The 17,376-nt window shown below is 45.9% G+C and overlaps 1 protein-coding gene across 3 annotated transcripts in view; it reads right to left on the reverse strand.

Annotated features, from left to right (window-relative positions):
* Window positions 1-17,376, reverse strand: part of PPP2R5A (protein phosphatase 2 regulatory subunit B'alpha) — a 49,277-nt gene that overhangs the window by 17,786 nt on the left and 14,115 nt on the right. For 2 of the 3 annotated variants that reach the window (XM_054690629.1, XM_037497416.2), the window contains exon 2: window positions 2,874-3,070. In XM_054690629.1, the coding sequence (XP_054546604.1) occupies window positions 2,874-3,070 (197 nt within the window). Of the gene's footprint in view, window positions 1-2,873; window positions 3,071-5,598; window positions 5,922-17,376 lie in introns of those variants that run through there. The other variant, XM_037497417.2, reaches the window with a different exon arrangement.

Consider the following 17,376-nt stretch of genomic DNA (forward strand, 5'->3'; position numbering starts at 1 on the left):
TGAATTGTTCTTTCCAAATTTTGCTGGAAAAAAAGAGGAGGCAAGGGGAGGGACGTGAGGGGGGAAGCATAAAATTCTTAACCCTACAATCTAACTTTGTTCTTTCCATTGCTCTACAACTCCTCTCCTTCTCTAACCCAACCACTTACTTACCTTGCAGCCCACATGAGTGTGGCACGCTCCCTCTCCGTACACACACAGACTCGGGGAGCGCATGGACAAGTAGATGCCTACTGTCACCTCAGGCATGGCCTATACTACTCCACAATGAGTCAGTTTATTCCATCTACTCTGAGCCTTAAAAAAAAATTACTAATCTCTCTGAAATGAGGACGTGCTTGGACAAGAGTCTCCATTTTATTTTATTTTATTTTATTTTTTATTTTTTTTATTATTTTTTTTAAGAGGCATTTTTATTTATTTATTTATTTGTTTGTTTCTTTTTTGTTTGATATATAAAACATGATTCAACTGGGTACAGTCAGAAGCGCGGGAGGGTGAGTGAATTCACCAAAGCCAGAGCGGGGAGCAGAGCAGACAGAAGGACCGAAGTACACTGCTGAGAGGAGCAGCGGGCAGCAGGAGAGGTCTGTGCGCCATGTGGGACCCTCCTCTGGTGGCCGGGGAGCAGCAGGGGATCGAACCGGCGCCACAGAGGCTGCGGACAGCTTCGCAACCCAGCGCTCAACCGCTGTGCCACTGGGGAGGCCCTTATTTTATTTTTTTTAAAGATTTATTTATTTATTTATACAAGCACTGGGTACAGTCAGAAGCACGGGAGTGTGAGAGGATTCACCAAAGCCAGAGTGGGGAGCAGAGCAGGCAGAAGGGCCGAAGTACACTGCTGAGGTGAGCAGCAGGCGGTAGGAGAGGTCTGGGCGCCATGTGGGACCCTCCTCCGGTGGCCGGGGAGCAGTCGGGGATCGAACCAGCGCTGCAGAGGCTATGGGCAGCTTTGCAACCTGGCGCTCAACCGCTGTGCCACGGGGGAGGCCGAAGAGTCTCCATTTTAGAATCAATGAAATGCTGTATTTGTGATGTCATCTTTTGTACCATCTCAATGCAAAGGTAATCCCAGCCCACAGGTCTTTGAAGACACCAAGTGGTTTAGTGAACACTGAAGCCCACATTACCGAGGGGTGGCCACTTAAGATAAAGTACGTGCGGGTGAGGTTGGGACAAGGGGGTGTTTGGTGGTGCAAGCACAGTTCCAACTATGCTTCCGTCAAGTAGCTACTAACAGTCCTTCACGTGAGACTGGGAAAGTAACAACCTGAGTCTGATGTGCTGGGACTGCCTGATGGGTACCAGGCTGCCTGATGGGTACTAGGTTCGGAGAAGGGCAGAAAGAACATTTCAAAAAGGAAACATCCAGTAAAAGAGCATAAAACGCCTTTGAGACCAACCTTCTTGTTAAAAATATATAGCAGTTTAAAAGGAGTAAGGATGTGAGTTAGCTTCACTCATCTAGAAATTGTGAGATTTTTTTTTTTTAAAAAAGACAAAACATACCTTTTTATTTGAACAAAGAAATGAAATCCCAGAATTGGCATACAGTAAATTACAGAATAACTCAACTCACAATTTGAATACTTTCAACATCTATGTCAACAACTTCATAGAAATTTTCATAGAAATTTTTAAAAAGTATCTTTTTAGGATTTAAAAATTCCTGAATACAAACCATTTGAAATCACTGAAGTAGAATTACTGCATTTCCTCCCCTGAACATTTTTTTCTTTTTAAAAGATTTTTATTTATTTATGCATAGAGGAACTGGGGTGTAACCCAGAGTTGTGGGGAGTGAGAGGATTCACCAGAGAGAGTAGGGAGCAGAACAGGGGGATCTACTGAAATACACTGCTGAGGGGAGCAGCAGGGAGACAGGAGAGGTCTGCTGCGCCATGTGGGCTAGCTCCCTGGCCAGGACCAAACTAGGCCACAGAGGCTGGTGACAGCTTGAGAGCACTGAGACTTTAACCTCTGAGCCACCAGGGAGGGCCCTCTGAACATTTCTTAATGACAAATACAAAACAAGAAGCCTAACAATATTCAGTATGTATAGCCTCAAATTGTTGCTTACTTTTTGTGTGAGTGTAGGAAGTCAAAACAAAAACGACCCAATCAAAATTTCCTAAGCTCTTTTCACAGGTCTTCTGGTATAATATGATGAAAACTCAACTAATAAGACCAAATATAATTTCCCCACTAATTTTGCTCTTTCCTCAGAACATACATAACTTTCTATCCCTGGCTGGTTTAGGTATATACACTCAGGTACTCTCTCTGTTACTGAATTATTCTACGTACCAAAATACAAAACCACAAATCCTAAACAAATTTCTACCATTTGATAGTTGAAGTGTTAACAAACAGCATCCTAAACAATTTTATTTCAATAGTTGGCAGAAACTTATTTTCCACATCAGGTATTTCAAACATGTCATCTACTGCTTAAAAGGTCTAAGCTTTAGTTAAAATTCAAGTATAACAGACTCTAAAAACACATGTTATTAATATGTCTTAAATAAGAATTTTTTTTAGACCTGACTCCCTTTTCCCTCATTTTCATCGGTCATTCTTAACCCTCTAGAAATTCTCTTCAGCCCACGACATGAATTATCGGTTAGTCTGGACAACAGACACCAGCTCTGTGGCCCTGCACACCACCGCGGCCACTGCGGTGCCCAAACCCCCAGCTGTCACAGAACACTAGCATCAGCAGGCAGGACTCGGCTTCCAGGGGACCAGTCTCGAGAACATTGAGTACATTGTTTCAAATTTACTAAAAACCTGCCTGTGAATTCATAATTACACCTCAGATCTTACTTGTATTTATATAAATCTGAGGAACGTTAAGTCTAGAGGCTTACCATTTTTACTATATCAGAATACGCTGATTCAACAATTACACCACGATTAGTTGAAACATACTCAACCAGTTCATTCAGTGTTGCTCTTTTAATTTCTTTGCTCTTCAAGTCAGAAACAGAGTCCATGAAATCAAACAGAACACAACACTGCTGCAGCTTCTGGCAGAAAAGCTCCTGCTGTTCATTTGAAGAGGCATCTACAAATAAAAACAAAGAAAGGTTACCTACATTTATACGGCTGTTAATTCTGTAGAGACTATTAACACATGCCATAAAGCAGCTCTCAGGGAGCTAGTGAGACTGACCCACCTACACCCATCTTTCATACCAGAACCTGGGGCTTTTACTGAACCCCTCAGTGTCCCCCAAGGTGCCATGTTAACGGTCTCTGCACAAGTCTGGAGCACCCGTCCCTGTCACACCCTCATCATTGTCACCTCAATGCAGGGATGCCCTGGGCTGTCCCCCCATCCTCCAATTACCACAAGTCCTTATCTGCCTCTAAATGACCCCAGGGCTGAAATCTCGCTAAAACGAGACTCATGCTGATCAGACACAACACTTTCCTAGGAACCCCCAAAAATGACAGAATGAAGTTCAACCTCAGAATTGTTTACAAAATGCAGCTGCCTCCTGTCAAGAGTCAGGCACCTGTACTGAGGCTTCAACAACACTCCCAACATCACCTGAAGACTTACGGCCCAGGCGCCCCCCACCATTCACTACCGGCCTGGACGCCCCCACCAGTCACTGGTCTCCAGTAAGCACATTCCCCACCTCGCACTGATGCCAAGTCTTGAGCGCTGACTCCTGCAGTGCTTGTGCTGCGTCTGACCCGCCTGACCTGGGAGATACAAGTGTCTTTCTCTTTCTTCAACCCCCTTCTCCTCTTTCTTATATGTACCACACAATAGGCACCAGATGTTTACTGTTTTACCTCCGACTTATCGATATTACAGAAATAGGGACATACTGATTTGATTCTAACAAATGTATTAAACCCTTTTGTTCCCAATATTCCAAAAAGACCAAAACTTCAATCCTGAGCTTCCAAATCTATGAACAAAAGACAGTTATTTAATCAGCGCAGTTATTTAAGATTCTTGAACCATTTAGTTTAAAATTTTAAAAGCCTTATTTCAATGCCAGTATAACATAGAGAAGTCTTCCTCCACTCACATCAGCACCCACGCCACATGAATATACAGGCAGAACTCGTCAAAAGACAATCTAACAAAGATGCCCACACTTTTGTTTCTCTGGGGCAGGGAACCAGTAAAATTACTTTGCAACTATATTCAAGTTACTGTCCTTAAAAAATATGACCAAGATAAAGTATTGCAAAAAAAGCAGCGAGTCAAATACCCTAAAAATCTTCACACAAAGTCAGAAGATAGCACATCCTTTTAACTGGTGATTTTACTCATTGATAATGTAAAATCTTATTTTTACAAATGTGGATCTATTACAAAAATGACTACATTCACATGACTTTGATGTAAAAATATGTAGAATCTAGAACAAATCTGTACTTGCTGCTGTGCCCACAGGGACTCCTGGGGGATGGGGGGGGGGCTCTGCACTTTGGAAGGCCTTGGGGGACAAGGTGCCAGAATAATTGCAGCCACCTGCTACATGAAGACTGAGATCCTCGTTCCTGAGACTGGCCCCATGGGCCATGCGAGGTGACAGCACCCATGTCAACAGTGTGTGACTCAGGATCACCACTAACAGCTGCTTTCTGAAGTGGGGACATTTTAATATATTCTTAAAAAATTAAGATGAACAGATTTATAGCTGTTTTTATACCAGTCGTATGTTAAATGGCTATCTTTACCCCAGAATGACACCTTCTATCGGGTGTGAGCATGAAGCACCCCGGAGCACACTTGCACGTAGCCGTAGCAGTCACCTTTGCCCTCTGTACCCCATGTGCCCTTCCATCGGGAGCAGAAGCTGCTTGTTCTCTGAAAGTCAGTTACATCTTGAATGCTTTTTTGTTTTCCTGAAATTTTCTATTTTCCCGCTTAAAAGTTAAAATGGTGATGCATTTAATTTTAATTTATAAAGTGATGTTTGCTTAATTCTGATATTTAGATGATTTCAATAAACAGGTGTCTGCTTAATACTGATATTTAGTTTGAAAAACTAGAAGATGAACACCACTGCTTCTTGAAAACTTCCTAGTCATGTCAACCTTATCAGCCTGGGCACACATTACACACTAGAGAAGGGGTGGTTATCTGAGCTGTAAGCTGAGCTCTCCCACTCACATTACACGAGCAATTCCCACAGTTCTCTCAGGTATGGGTTAATAAAGCTATCTACAAAGATGCCCACAGCCTTATAATATGACTATATCTTTATTATAAAATATATCCTGACATATAATTAAATTTAATCATAATGATGTTCTAAGGGAAAAGGTAGTAATCTTTAGAGCAAGCCCAGTGGCAACAAAGATTGTTTTTTGTTTGTTTGTTCTGCTTTTTCCCACTGACGCTAAAAGCAACACACACTCAGACACTATCCCATTTTAGCGTCTCCTTCCAGAACCAGGCCCACTGGCACCTTTCTCTCCTCACCGCCATTCAAGGTGAAATCTCTCCTCTTCCTACTCTCTGATGCCTTCTCTATATTCAAACTCTTTTCTCCACCCGAAATATCTTCCCAGATTTCCTTCACTATGTTTCCAATCCTACTTGCCCTTTAAGGATAAACTTACATCTCATATTCTTCACAACACTTTGGGGCGGGGGGGGTCATCTCTGAGCACCCACAGTCCCAGCCTCACCACAGCTAAGCAGGCACCATTTCTCTGCAGGCGCTAGCAGGTGGTGTTTCCTCACCCACAGGAAGAGCTCAGACTCCTCGAGGGTCACCAAGAGCAAGGCTTCCTTCTTATTTCTCGAACATCTAGTAGGGGCATGTGAGGAGTTACTAAGTATGTATTTGATGCTCAAAAAAATGCCACATTTGAAGACTAAAATTACATGCTGAGAACAGGCTAGAGAACAAGGAAAAAGTTCAAAGTTGGTGCTGGGCAGAGAAAATGACATGAATAGTGAATTATTACATCATGTCCATGTTAAGAATGTCTAGCAATGACCACTTTTGTCAGTTACCTTCCTGGATGGAAGATTTCCATGGACTAACAGAAGAGCATCATGAAGGTGAGTGAGTGAGTCTGGGAGAGGGCCAAAGGCTGGCACTATGGCTGATGTGGTGGGAGATGAAAGATCATCTTCAGAATGGGCAAACAGCAGGCTCATTTAACATGTTTCATATGAAAAAGGACTTTTTTTCTCTGGGTACCTCTTGAGACTTCTCTGGAAAGAAATTAATGTTTTTCATAACTTTTCTATTTAGTAAATCATTTCTTAGCCCAAATATTTATCTGAATTCTCCCAAATATTTGAAATCTTCAAAAGCAGTTAACATAATGGATACTCTGGCTCTGAGTTAAAATGGAAATTTCCAATCCTCAATTATTCTTAGATATTGGGGAACAGAAAAACCTTTTTCCTATTTCATCCTTCCTTAAGTCCACGTGCTATTATATGAAGCAGTCTGCTATGAGACTTAGTAAAATAATCTACTACTACTAGCATTAGTTTCTTTCATGCCAAATACAATTTTAACTTTCCTATGTGCTGGTTTATTTAACTTTCAAAACAACCCTATGAGATTCCGAAAGTTAGAGATGATTTCCTGCAGTCAAGAGATCAGAAGCAGGTAGGGAAAGGCTGATACAAACCACAGAAAGCTAAAGCTACCAGTCACCAAGCCAGCGCCAGGCACTGACCACACACAGCCGGCTCCCCTCTCCCCCCAGTCTGGAGTCAAAAAGAATCCCAGCGTGCATGTTAGATGGGATATAAATGGAACAATTAAAAATGAAACCAGAACTCATTAAATGCAGGCAAGTTACAGTCGCTACTCGGTGCTTGGCTGCTGTATTCAGCCTTTTCCCGGGGCCGAGCCTCTGCAGTTAGGACCCAGCGCTGAAACAAGCAGGCCTGCCTGAGAGAGGCGTGGGGTGGGCGAGGACACTGCTGTCGCGATGGCTGGCCTCCTCCTGGCTCAAACACTGTCCGTACTTCAAACGTGTTTCTCTTATATAATGGTTATTCTAACAAGAAAAGATGGTGACCAAGGTTTTGATCATTTAAAAATTATTAAAGATTTTTCATATTTCAATGTGCTGTCCCAACCCTTAGGCCTCTGTCTGAAATAGCAGTTGCAGTGAATTTTCTCATGAGAAAAAAAGAAAAAGCAGAAAATGCATTTCAACAGATTTGGCTATGAATAACCACAGATATGAATGACCAATGATCTGTGAGAGAAAGCATGCATGACTGCTACAGGCGCTAGAACTTCACCCCACAGCTCTGTACCATGAGGGTGCAGCCACGAGAACCTGTGGGGGCTGCCGCGGACCTGGCAGTGTCTGACACGGAGGGCTGCTGCCACAGGTGCTGCTGCCTAGCTACCGGGTCGCCACCGGCCAGTGCTAACGTGGCTGACGGGGTTATCTGCCACTTGTGGGGTTGTTGCTTTATCTGGGCCTCTCCCTTCAACATTAACTCGTGTTTTCTATCAGAACTCCAACCAGAGGCTTAAAATATGAACATCCTGGAGCCACAAGTTCCTGGGACACTTAAGAACACTATGTGATGCTGCACCCCACAGCGATGGGGTGGGGGGCATGGAAAGGGTCGCTCTGCCTCACAGCCCAGACAGCAGGGACTTGCACCATCACCATGAAATCAGTTACCAAGACACCAAGTGCTTGTGGGATCAGTTTAAAGTGCGTCTTCCTGACATGATGACGTGCACCTATAGCAAATGGATATTAATTTCTTCCAAGATATACGAATGGATCATGTGCAAGTAAGGAGAATATTTTAGGTTCTAGTGACCGACATTTAGATGAAGATTAAAAACTCAGTCCTGCACATAACCTACTAGTGTATTTTAACTCCCCTAGGTATTCACTTGGGAGCAACAGAGACCACTAGTTACTATCATGACAGTCAATCACTTTAAATGCGTTAAGTCTTTATATTGACTCAAGAAAATGATCACAATTTAAGACTACTATGTTAATAGGCCTAAAATACCAATTTATATTCAGCTCTTCAGTAACAAGATCAGAACTAAGGATTCACTAAAAGTGCTCTTCTGGAAAATATCACAAAATCCTCAGTATAAAAAACTATGCATGAAAATTATGTAAGAAACTGGGGAATTATCTAAAATACATATGCAATATACATAATTAGCTTAAATGACTGGAAGATGTGTTTTTTAACGACATTGTAATTGTCTCCCAATTCATTGTGACTAAAATGTGGTCCCATGAGAGTGCTCAGCACTGCAGAAACCCCCGCGTGGCCCTGGGTAGCAGGAGACCCACAGCAACTCTGGGGACGTGGGGCATTTATCATGGGATAGTTACTAACACAGCTTTCAAGGCTCACAAAAGCCCTGCTAGGCCTTCCCTTCCCAACCACTCAAACAAAACAAGACAACTGACCCCATCCAACTTCAAACGTGATTTTTTGTTCACTCATACATAATCATAGAAAAGAAAGGATGGCCAGACAGTCAGGGAAAGCCTGTGACTGCAAGAAAATGAAATTAACAGAAAAATCCTGAAAGGGGTAATTTAGCACATCACTTGAAACTTCAGATGCCCAGGAGAAAGGCCTGTGAGCTTTGAGATTAAAAAAAAGTCACTCATAAGAACCAGAGGCAGAGCCGCCAGATTGATCAGCAAAAGCAAGACCAGAGACAGCGGGCAGGCCACCAACCATAACACCAACCTGGGATCCTGCACCTCACCAGCTACTTGGAAAACTCAGCACCTTCCCCCCCCCATCCCCCCCCCCACCTTTCCTAGGAAGGAAATTACCTGCAGATATGATGACAATGAGGGCCAGAGAAAGTGAGAGGGACAAGTCCAGGAAGGCAGGCGTGAGCCAGGAAAGTGACAGGCTGAGCGGGCGGCAGGGCCAGGTCAGAGCAAGAGGAAGGTCCCTGAGCACCCGGTCAGGCCAGAAGACACAAGGGAAAGCAGAAATACGAAAAAAATCACATAACAAAGGAACTGCAAAGACACGCTGTGGTGCTGATGCTGGTACAGCCACTCAGCAAAGCTGCCTGCTGGCTTCCAGCCTCCGGACACTTACGGACAACTTCATCACGGCCAGAGAGGTGCAGCCGGCCTTCCTGTCCTACCACTGACGACAGCGAGGGCTGTGCCTGCGGATCCTCAGTCCCAGGACCTGCCCTCACAGGCTCGACTGCAGCGCCCTCCCCTTGGCCTCTTCCTCCTCCTCAGCAGCTGAGAAAGACAGTGCCCAGGAGAACATGGACCACAGGAAAGGATCCCTGTCTGAGACCCCCAAGACCCCCAAGCCCGGGCATGACTAGAGTCGAGGTAGTCTAGTATTGACCAAACTCCTCTGATTCCAACCCAGCTTAGCAAGGGCAGTAGCGCTCATGTCTGGCCACGTATCTACTGCTCCTCTCCCCTGACATAGTCAGCATCTCCTGCCTGGGCGGGGCTGCTCCTCGGAAGGTACCGGAGAGTGCAGCTCCGGGCCTCCTCGCTGGCGATATGGGAAGGGGGAGCCTCTAGAGCTGGAGCACAGAATAACCCACTCGAGAAAAGAGAAAACTATGGAGCCGCCAAGCGGATGACATGGTCTCAGCATGGGAAACGACTTTTTTAAAGTAAATGAAGGAATTTCAGGAAAATGTAAAGATTTTTCATGGTACTTTCTGGTGTCAGTCCATGAGGACTACTCAGGACCACTGCAGCACAAGCCCAGGTCTGGAAGGGGTACAAGCCCAGGTCTGGAAGGTTCCCACGCGGAACCACCGGGGATGTTCACTTATTCTTACAGAGACTACGGTCGGTCTCCACATAGAAAGCGCAGTCTCTGCTGACTGCCTGGACTGACTGCTCTGCCTCACACATGCAGGCCACCGCTTCTTACCACACACAACACAAATGTCAATCACCTCAGCCACAACACAGTAACCGCTACCAACTTACAGGTTTAGGGTGAGGCAGCAGTGCTCAGTCATGGTACTACCATATTCTGATTATGTGTCCCTAGGGGGCCCACAGAAAGAACCAGACCACACTCAGAAGGGTGTTTGCTGTACTAATTTTCTACTGCTTAAGGACAAATGATCCCAGATTTAATGGCTTAAAGTAACATCATCCATGGCAGTTATGGTTTCAGACAGCCCAGCAGGGCCACTCTGAGCCGGCTAAGCCTCAGTTAGGGCAGTGGACGCTGGGCTCCTAAAGGCCAAGCCTGCAGCCAGCGGCCAGTTCTGGCGGGAGCCTGGTGGGGCCTGGTGCTGAAACCCTCACGTGAGGGCCACGGGTCGGGGCTCCCTCTGACATGGGGATTAGAATCCAGGCCAAGCATTCCAGAGTTCTGACAAAAGACAAGGAGACTTTCATGAGGGAAAGTATGAGCGAGGCTTTTACATTATGACAGACACAAGCTGCATGAGCCCCGGCTGGGTGGGGAGACACAGGCTCCTCCCACTGAATCTATGCAAGGAATGTCGCTCAGCATCTGCAGGATGTCACAACCAGACAGCAGGTATTTTGCTGGAACTTGAACAACTGCTCCTAAAACTCATCTGGAAAAATAAAGTGCAAAGAATAGCCAGATGACCTTTAAATTATGAAGACCCACGTTGCCACACCTACAGCTAGGGGAGCTAGACAGACTGCGCCCACAGGAGGGGAAAGGCGTGTGGGGGCCAGCGTGCCGGGGGCAGAGCTGCTGCTGCTGAAGAGGTGGGTTATGCCAGGATCACTAGCCACTCGTGTGAGGAGAAATTAGCAGGAAAAAGAAGATGCCTCCTTCATACCTTTTGCAAAAATTACTTCCAAGAGAACTGAAAATTAAATGCCAGTAAGAAAACATAAAATGCTTATTCAGTTCTGGACAATTACTCAGAATGCACAAAAGAACACCTTTAAACCACAAGACAAAAAGTATCTGTAGAAAAAGAGGTGCATGAAGACCATAAGCTCAGGAAATAAATGTTGTCAGATGCTGGAAACAAGCAGCTGGGCTCAGCGATTTGGGGTGGGTGGGGGAGCAAGTCATAAGCAGTTCTGAGGTCTCTGTTTGTAACAGAGTATGGAGAGTCCCAGCTTGGGGTGCTCTGCCAAACAGTAATGTTGCCGTGAAAGACAGTGGTGAGATTGTGGGTTCAGTGAGTCCCTCTGCAGGACACCTGGGAAAGGGTGGGCTCGAGGAGCCCTCCTGGTAAGTGGGGCACAGACTCAGGAGTCATTTGAATGGATTGGTCTGGAGAGCAATTTCTGTCCCAGAGCTTCTTGGAGAACATCTGAGCCATCAGCAGGAAGTCACTGGACTCTGAAGTTGGGGTGTTGCCAGAAGAGTCTGGGTCCCTGTTGACACATTGTCCTCTTGGGGAGACTAGGAATCCACACCTGGGTCCTTCTGGGAAGCAACATCAGATGCTGAACACTGGTAGGGGAACTAGACCCAACACTAAAACACGCAGCACTATCACAGCTCCGGGGAACGGTGCCTGGAGCCACCATGGTATATACAAATGTCTGACTCTATTCAAAACCAGCAAGAAACAGAAAGGAACAAAGTTCGACCTACCCAGCTGGGAGACGACAAAACAAACCCGCCTGTGAGACCCACTGGGTGTTGGTGGCAGTAGCCACAGCAGACACCTTCTATTGCGGGCAGAGAGAGGGACACCCCAGAACCCCCAAAACTGCCTGTTCTAAATAGGTCCTGCCATCCACCACATCAAGACAAGACATACTCTAGTGTGTAAGACCTTCAATGGAAAAGAACTTTAATATAATTAGTGTGTAACAAAGAAAAGACAAAGAATAAAGTTTCCAAATTAAGCACCCAAAGACACCCATCCCCTCGTGGGTAAATGTCCAGCCCAACAGGGGTGTCCCAAAGCAGGACCACTGAGGCCTGAAAGCCTTTCACACATCTAGGGTCCCTCCTAGTGGGGAGCCACAGGAAAGGGCAAAAACAGCCAGACAAGTCTGGAAAGAAAGAGCAAAATCAAAATCAAGATAAAAGCTGCCACTGTCACCTCCCCACGGGTCTCTCACCCACGTCTGTTTCCACCAGTCCAGGACCAGGAAGCAGGTGCAGCTTCTTCGCATGTCTCTGCTCCCTGAGCCTCCACCAGGCTCCTCCTGCTCCCCAACCTCTCCCTTCCTTCCCCAGTCTCCTCTCCAGCTTCTCCTCCTCCCTGTTCTGCTCCACCCTCCCTTGGGTGGGGAAGCAAACCTGAAATTCCCCCCCTGCTGGGCACCCACCACAGTTTGAATAACTAAAGGATGCAGGAAGGAGTGCAGGCCAGGCAACAACATGGCCTCAAACAGAAGATGCCGTCAGGGATTTGACAAAAAAGAGAAACAAATGGAAGCACAAGGAAGGACGGGAGGAGAGGGAAGATGGGGAGCTTTGAAGACATGTTGATAGAAATTACAAAAGTCCCATCAAATTCTGGAAAAAAGGAAAAAACATGAGAAAAAAGAACAGAGGGGGAGGGAGAAGACAAAGCACGGAGGGGCCCCGAAGTAGGGTAAGGGCTGTGGGGTTCTGGTGGTGGATGCGCCTGGAAACAGCATCTGAAAGGGGATACCCTGGACCTCTAAGGCACACACCACCCTGCCAACGGACATGACCTCAAAAACCAAAAAGCTTCAGGGCCTCCCCTGATAGCGCAGCAGTTGAGCACTGGGCTGCGAAGCTGTCCGCAGCCTCTGCAGCACCGGCTCGATCCCCAGCCACCGGCGAGGATCCCACATGGCGTGCAGACCTCTCCTGCCGCACCCGCTGCTCCCCCCAGCAGTGTATTTCGTCAGTCTGCCTGTTCTGTTCCCCGCTCTGGCTCTGGTGAATTCTCTCACCCTCCCACGCTTCTGACTGTAGTGCTTGTATAAATAAATAAATAAATCTTAAAAAAAAAAAAAAAGCTTCAGAGGGTCACCAAATGCACAATGAGAAATGAGAGAAAGGAACTTTTCAAAAAATCTTAAGAAATAATGACCAACCCCTCAAAATTTACAGAGTAACACTAACCTACAAGGCCAGAAAGCTCAACAAAGCCCAAGGGGAATAATGCAAAGGGACCCACAAATCTATCACCGTTTTAAGACAAGACAAGATCTTGAAAGCAGCAAGAGAAAAACTCGTCACTCGCAAGGGACAAGAGTAACTTTGCAGATGAGGGGCCAGAAAATAAACATGTGACGAGCTGCTGCTTCCTCAGAATCCTCTGCACCTGACATGGAGCTGTCGCTGCTTCTCCACACATCCTGGCTGGCCCCTGGGGTTGCCTGCATTCCCTTTGGGCGGAGGGGATCCACCCCTGACTCCCACCCCTTCAAGTCCTGCAGCCCCAGAGCAGACCCTCGCGCACACCCTGAAGCCCCCCACACCCAGCATGTGGCGCTGGCCTTGACACATGTTTGTGGGAGAACCAGTGCTGTCCTCTGTCAGCTGAGGCTACTGGACGATTCTCTGCTGACGAGCTTGCTTGTGCTTTTAAGAGAAAGGAAATGAAATGATTTGAGCAAATAAATATGTCTTTGTATTCAAAATTCTCCTCTTTCTTTTTTGAAATTAAGCAACACGGGCTTATAACATAGCTTCCTTCAGGCTAAAGCAAGTGACCACGGGAATTAAATCAAATCCACACAAAAAGCAAAGGGCATCAGGGCCTCCCCTGGTGGCGCAGCGGTTGAGTGCTGGGCTGTGAAGCTGACCACAGCCTCTGCAGCACTGGCTCAACGATCCCCAACCGCCGGTCCCACAGGGCACGACAGACCTCTCCTGCCCTGCCTGCTGCTCCCCTCAGCAGTGTATTTCGTCAGTCTGCCTGTTCTGTTCCCCACTCTGGCTCTGGTGAATTCTCTCACCCTCCCGTGCTTCTGACTGTACCCAGTGCTTGTATAAATAAATAAATCTTTAAAAAAAAAAAAAAAAAAAGGCAAAGGGCACCAGTAAAGGTAATGGTGTAATTAAAAAGGACAGTACAGATGTGTAAGTTTCCTTCTCTTAACAGATTTTTACAAACCATCGTGTAAAACAACGTGCCTGCTGTTACCTTGGGTCTTGAACATACCGGTGCAAGTTTGCAGGACTTTGACAGATAAGGCACAGGAGTTGGGAGGAGGCCAAGCTGCCAGGGTAGAGGTAACTGCCAGGGTAGAAGTAACTGTCATGCCAGAGCGGATGGTAACGCGGTAGCGGCATATTTTTTAACAACTGTGTAACCATCAGCCAGTGGCCAGGAGAGAGGACTATGGGAGAAGAGATTTCTCCCTGGAAGGAAGCTAGCGAGGTGTGGAAGTACACAAGCTGGTATGGGGGTAAAACTGAATGTATTATGTAAAATCTGGTCAGCCCAAGAGCAAGTATGCAAAATAAAGTCAGCAAGAGAGACCTGGATAAAGAGGGCATCGAGAATCTTACACCCAGGGACAAGACCAAGTAACCTGATCAACAAATGTGCGAGGAAGTGGAAGCGCCACTTCTTCAGGACCACCGTGGACAGCCAGCAGGGCCGCTGGGAGGGGCTGTCATCACCAGGAGCGAAGCAAACACAGCCGGAGATCTGACATCGCTTCCCAGCCCATCCTGGGACAGCTCAGCATTGGCCCCGGTGCAGGGACGTGCGGGGTGGGAGCCAGCAGTGCGGTGGGAAACGTGGCATGGTCCTGGGGACTCGGGATGGACACCAGTGACCCTGCAACGACACGCGCAGGTCACCTGCACCTGCCATGCCCTAAAATGCTGGTAGCAGCCGGGCCACGACCCCCAAGGGGTGGAAGCCACGAGCTTCACGGGGAGGTGCGGGCCGGGGCAAGTCAAGAGCAGGCCTGGGCGGGGGCACTGCCACACAGGAGAGGGCACAGACGCGGCCACGCACAACACGCCCTCGGGGTGGGCCACAAGGACATCTGGGCACATTGACCGTCAGCGACATGACCCGCTCCCGTTCGGGCCCAGAGCAGGGGTGCAGGGCTCAATACAGCGGCGGGATTTCTCTCTGAGAACAGGGACATGCTCTAGACAGCCCCTAGGAGGGCTTGGGACCATGGGCACCCAGAAAGCCGTTGGAGCGTGCGCTCTACGGGAAGGGAGTGCACTGCAATGACTGTCGAAAAAACTTAGTCCAATCCAGGTCTTTAAAATATTTTCACATCAAATACCCAAGATATTATTGAAAAACAGTAGACATTTAAAGCTCACCTATGGTTTAAAGATCAAATACCCATAACCAGAAATCATACAAATGCCGTTCTACTGCAAAAGTGCACACAATAAACACCTAGAACACATCTGGGGTTTGTGTTTACATCACCTGGACGCATTTATTATACAACTGGTGTTGATGGAAACTTTCATGGCAGGTGAAACACCACATAAAGTAAGGGGAAGAACATACAACTAGTTAATATGGCTATGTAAGATAGTTTCAAGAGTTTACTACATTTAAAAAATGATAATATAATTTATATATTAATGTGTAATTATACAACAAGATAATTTGGGGTTTTTCATAGTTTTGCCAGTACCATCTCAAATCTAGTCTGTATTCATTTCTCTCAAGGCCTCAAGTACCAAGAACAATGAAACCTTAATACATTATCATAAAGCCTCCCTCTTTCCCATTTTCCTAAAAGTCAATGTGATCAACTTAAACTTCCTGGCCAAAGTGTTTCACACTATTCATTGTTAGTCTTCTATTTTAACATCTAAGATAGCTGGAAGTAACAGAAATAACAGTTTTACAGACTAAAAAAAAAGTTGGTAACAAGTAAGTTTTACAGGTAAAATTCTCTTTGAAGCAAAAAGATCATATTTGCAACGACTGGTGCTGCAGGCTGACGAAGTGGCAGCACATACAGTCAATTACTGCACAGGGCACTCGTATCCTAGCAACCCAGCAACACCACTCAGGGAGGAGGATGCCATCCAAGATTCTAATTTAAGAAGCTGGAACAGAATATAGGACATGTAGCTTTTTTTGGCAATACCCCTAGAACATTAATAACTAAGAGTCTAAAATCAGCTTTTATTTGAAACTTTAAAGGATCAGCTCTTATAAAATAACAATGGAAACATTTATTAATAAATGAGTCACAGCACTGCAACTAAATATAACTTCGTTAAGGGTCGATGATTTCATTAACAATGAAAACGGTAAGAACTATGGACTGTATCTTGGAGGCCACATCCTGGGACAGCGCACAAGGCCTGCCCATCAGGAAGGAATTCTAGTCAGAAACGCACACTGTGCTAAGACTCCGCTGGAAACCATCGGACTCTTTCAAGAGCATAAATATTTTCTTTTTTTTTTTTAAAGATTTATTTATTTATTTATACAAGCACTAGGTACAGTCAGAAGCACGGGAGGGTGAGAGAATTCATCAGAGCCAGAGCAGGGAGCAGAGCAGGCAGAAGGACCTAAGTACACTGCTGAGGGGAGCAGCAGGAGGCAGGAGAGGTCTACACACCATGTGGGACCCTCCTCTGGTAGCCGGGGAGCAGCCGGGGATCGAACCGGCGCTGCAGAGGCTGCAGGCAGCTTCGCAACCCAGCGCTCAACCGCTGCGCCACTGGGGAGGCCCAAGCATAAATATTTTCTTCACACTTCATTCAATTGCCATTGAAATGTGACCACATCCACAACTACTGTGTTACAGAGGGATTAAAATACATTGTTCAATTTTTACTTAAAAAAGATTATCTTTTGTATACAAACCCCAACTGAATGATCAGGTTGAAGGAACAGGAAAGAGGGAATTTAGACTTCAAAAATATTGAAAAACAGTCTTCAAGGAGAACAAGTGGAATATTTGTGTCATCTGCTTAATTCCATTTGAATATAAAACCTGTTAGATGTGGAGTGGAATAGATTTGTGGAAGCATCTTTGCTCTTTTTTTGTGACTCTTGGGAACAAGTAGCATTCACAGACTCTTCTGGACAGCGTGGGGCATGACAATAGCTGCTTGCTGTGATGAGGGTCGCCCCCCTATCTCCGCCCCCACCTGGGGTCCACCTGGGGAACAGGCTCACCCACCTGAGTGAGGCACAGGCCTCTCTGGAGCAGTGTCCGAGAACCACAAACACCCCCTTCCGTCTGTCAGGTGCTATCGGAAGCCCTCCTAACCAGGGCAGGGTAGGGGGTGCCCAAGAAATCTGAAATTATTTATAAAATGTTGTCTGTGGTATTTTTTGAGACAATACATTCCCTTAGTTGGATTGTCTAAGAGATCGAATCTTAACATCCCTAAAACTAAATATCAGTATTCTTAGAAATTGTTTATTCTTTTACTATAAGGAATTTTTATAATCAAGGTTTAAAATGATTTGTTTCAGCAGATCCAGAAATAAAAACTTCAATGACAATTTTAAACTGATTTTAATTTTCCACTCAGAG

The sequence above is a fragment of the Talpa occidentalis genome, unplaced genomic scaffold (assembly GCF_014898055.3).
Source record: "Talpa occidentalis isolate TD23 unplaced genomic scaffold, MPIMG_talOcc4v2.1 talOcc4.8, whole genome shotgun sequence".
Lineage (NCBI taxonomy): Eukaryota > Metazoa > Chordata > Mammalia > Eulipotyphla > Talpidae > Talpa > Talpa occidentalis.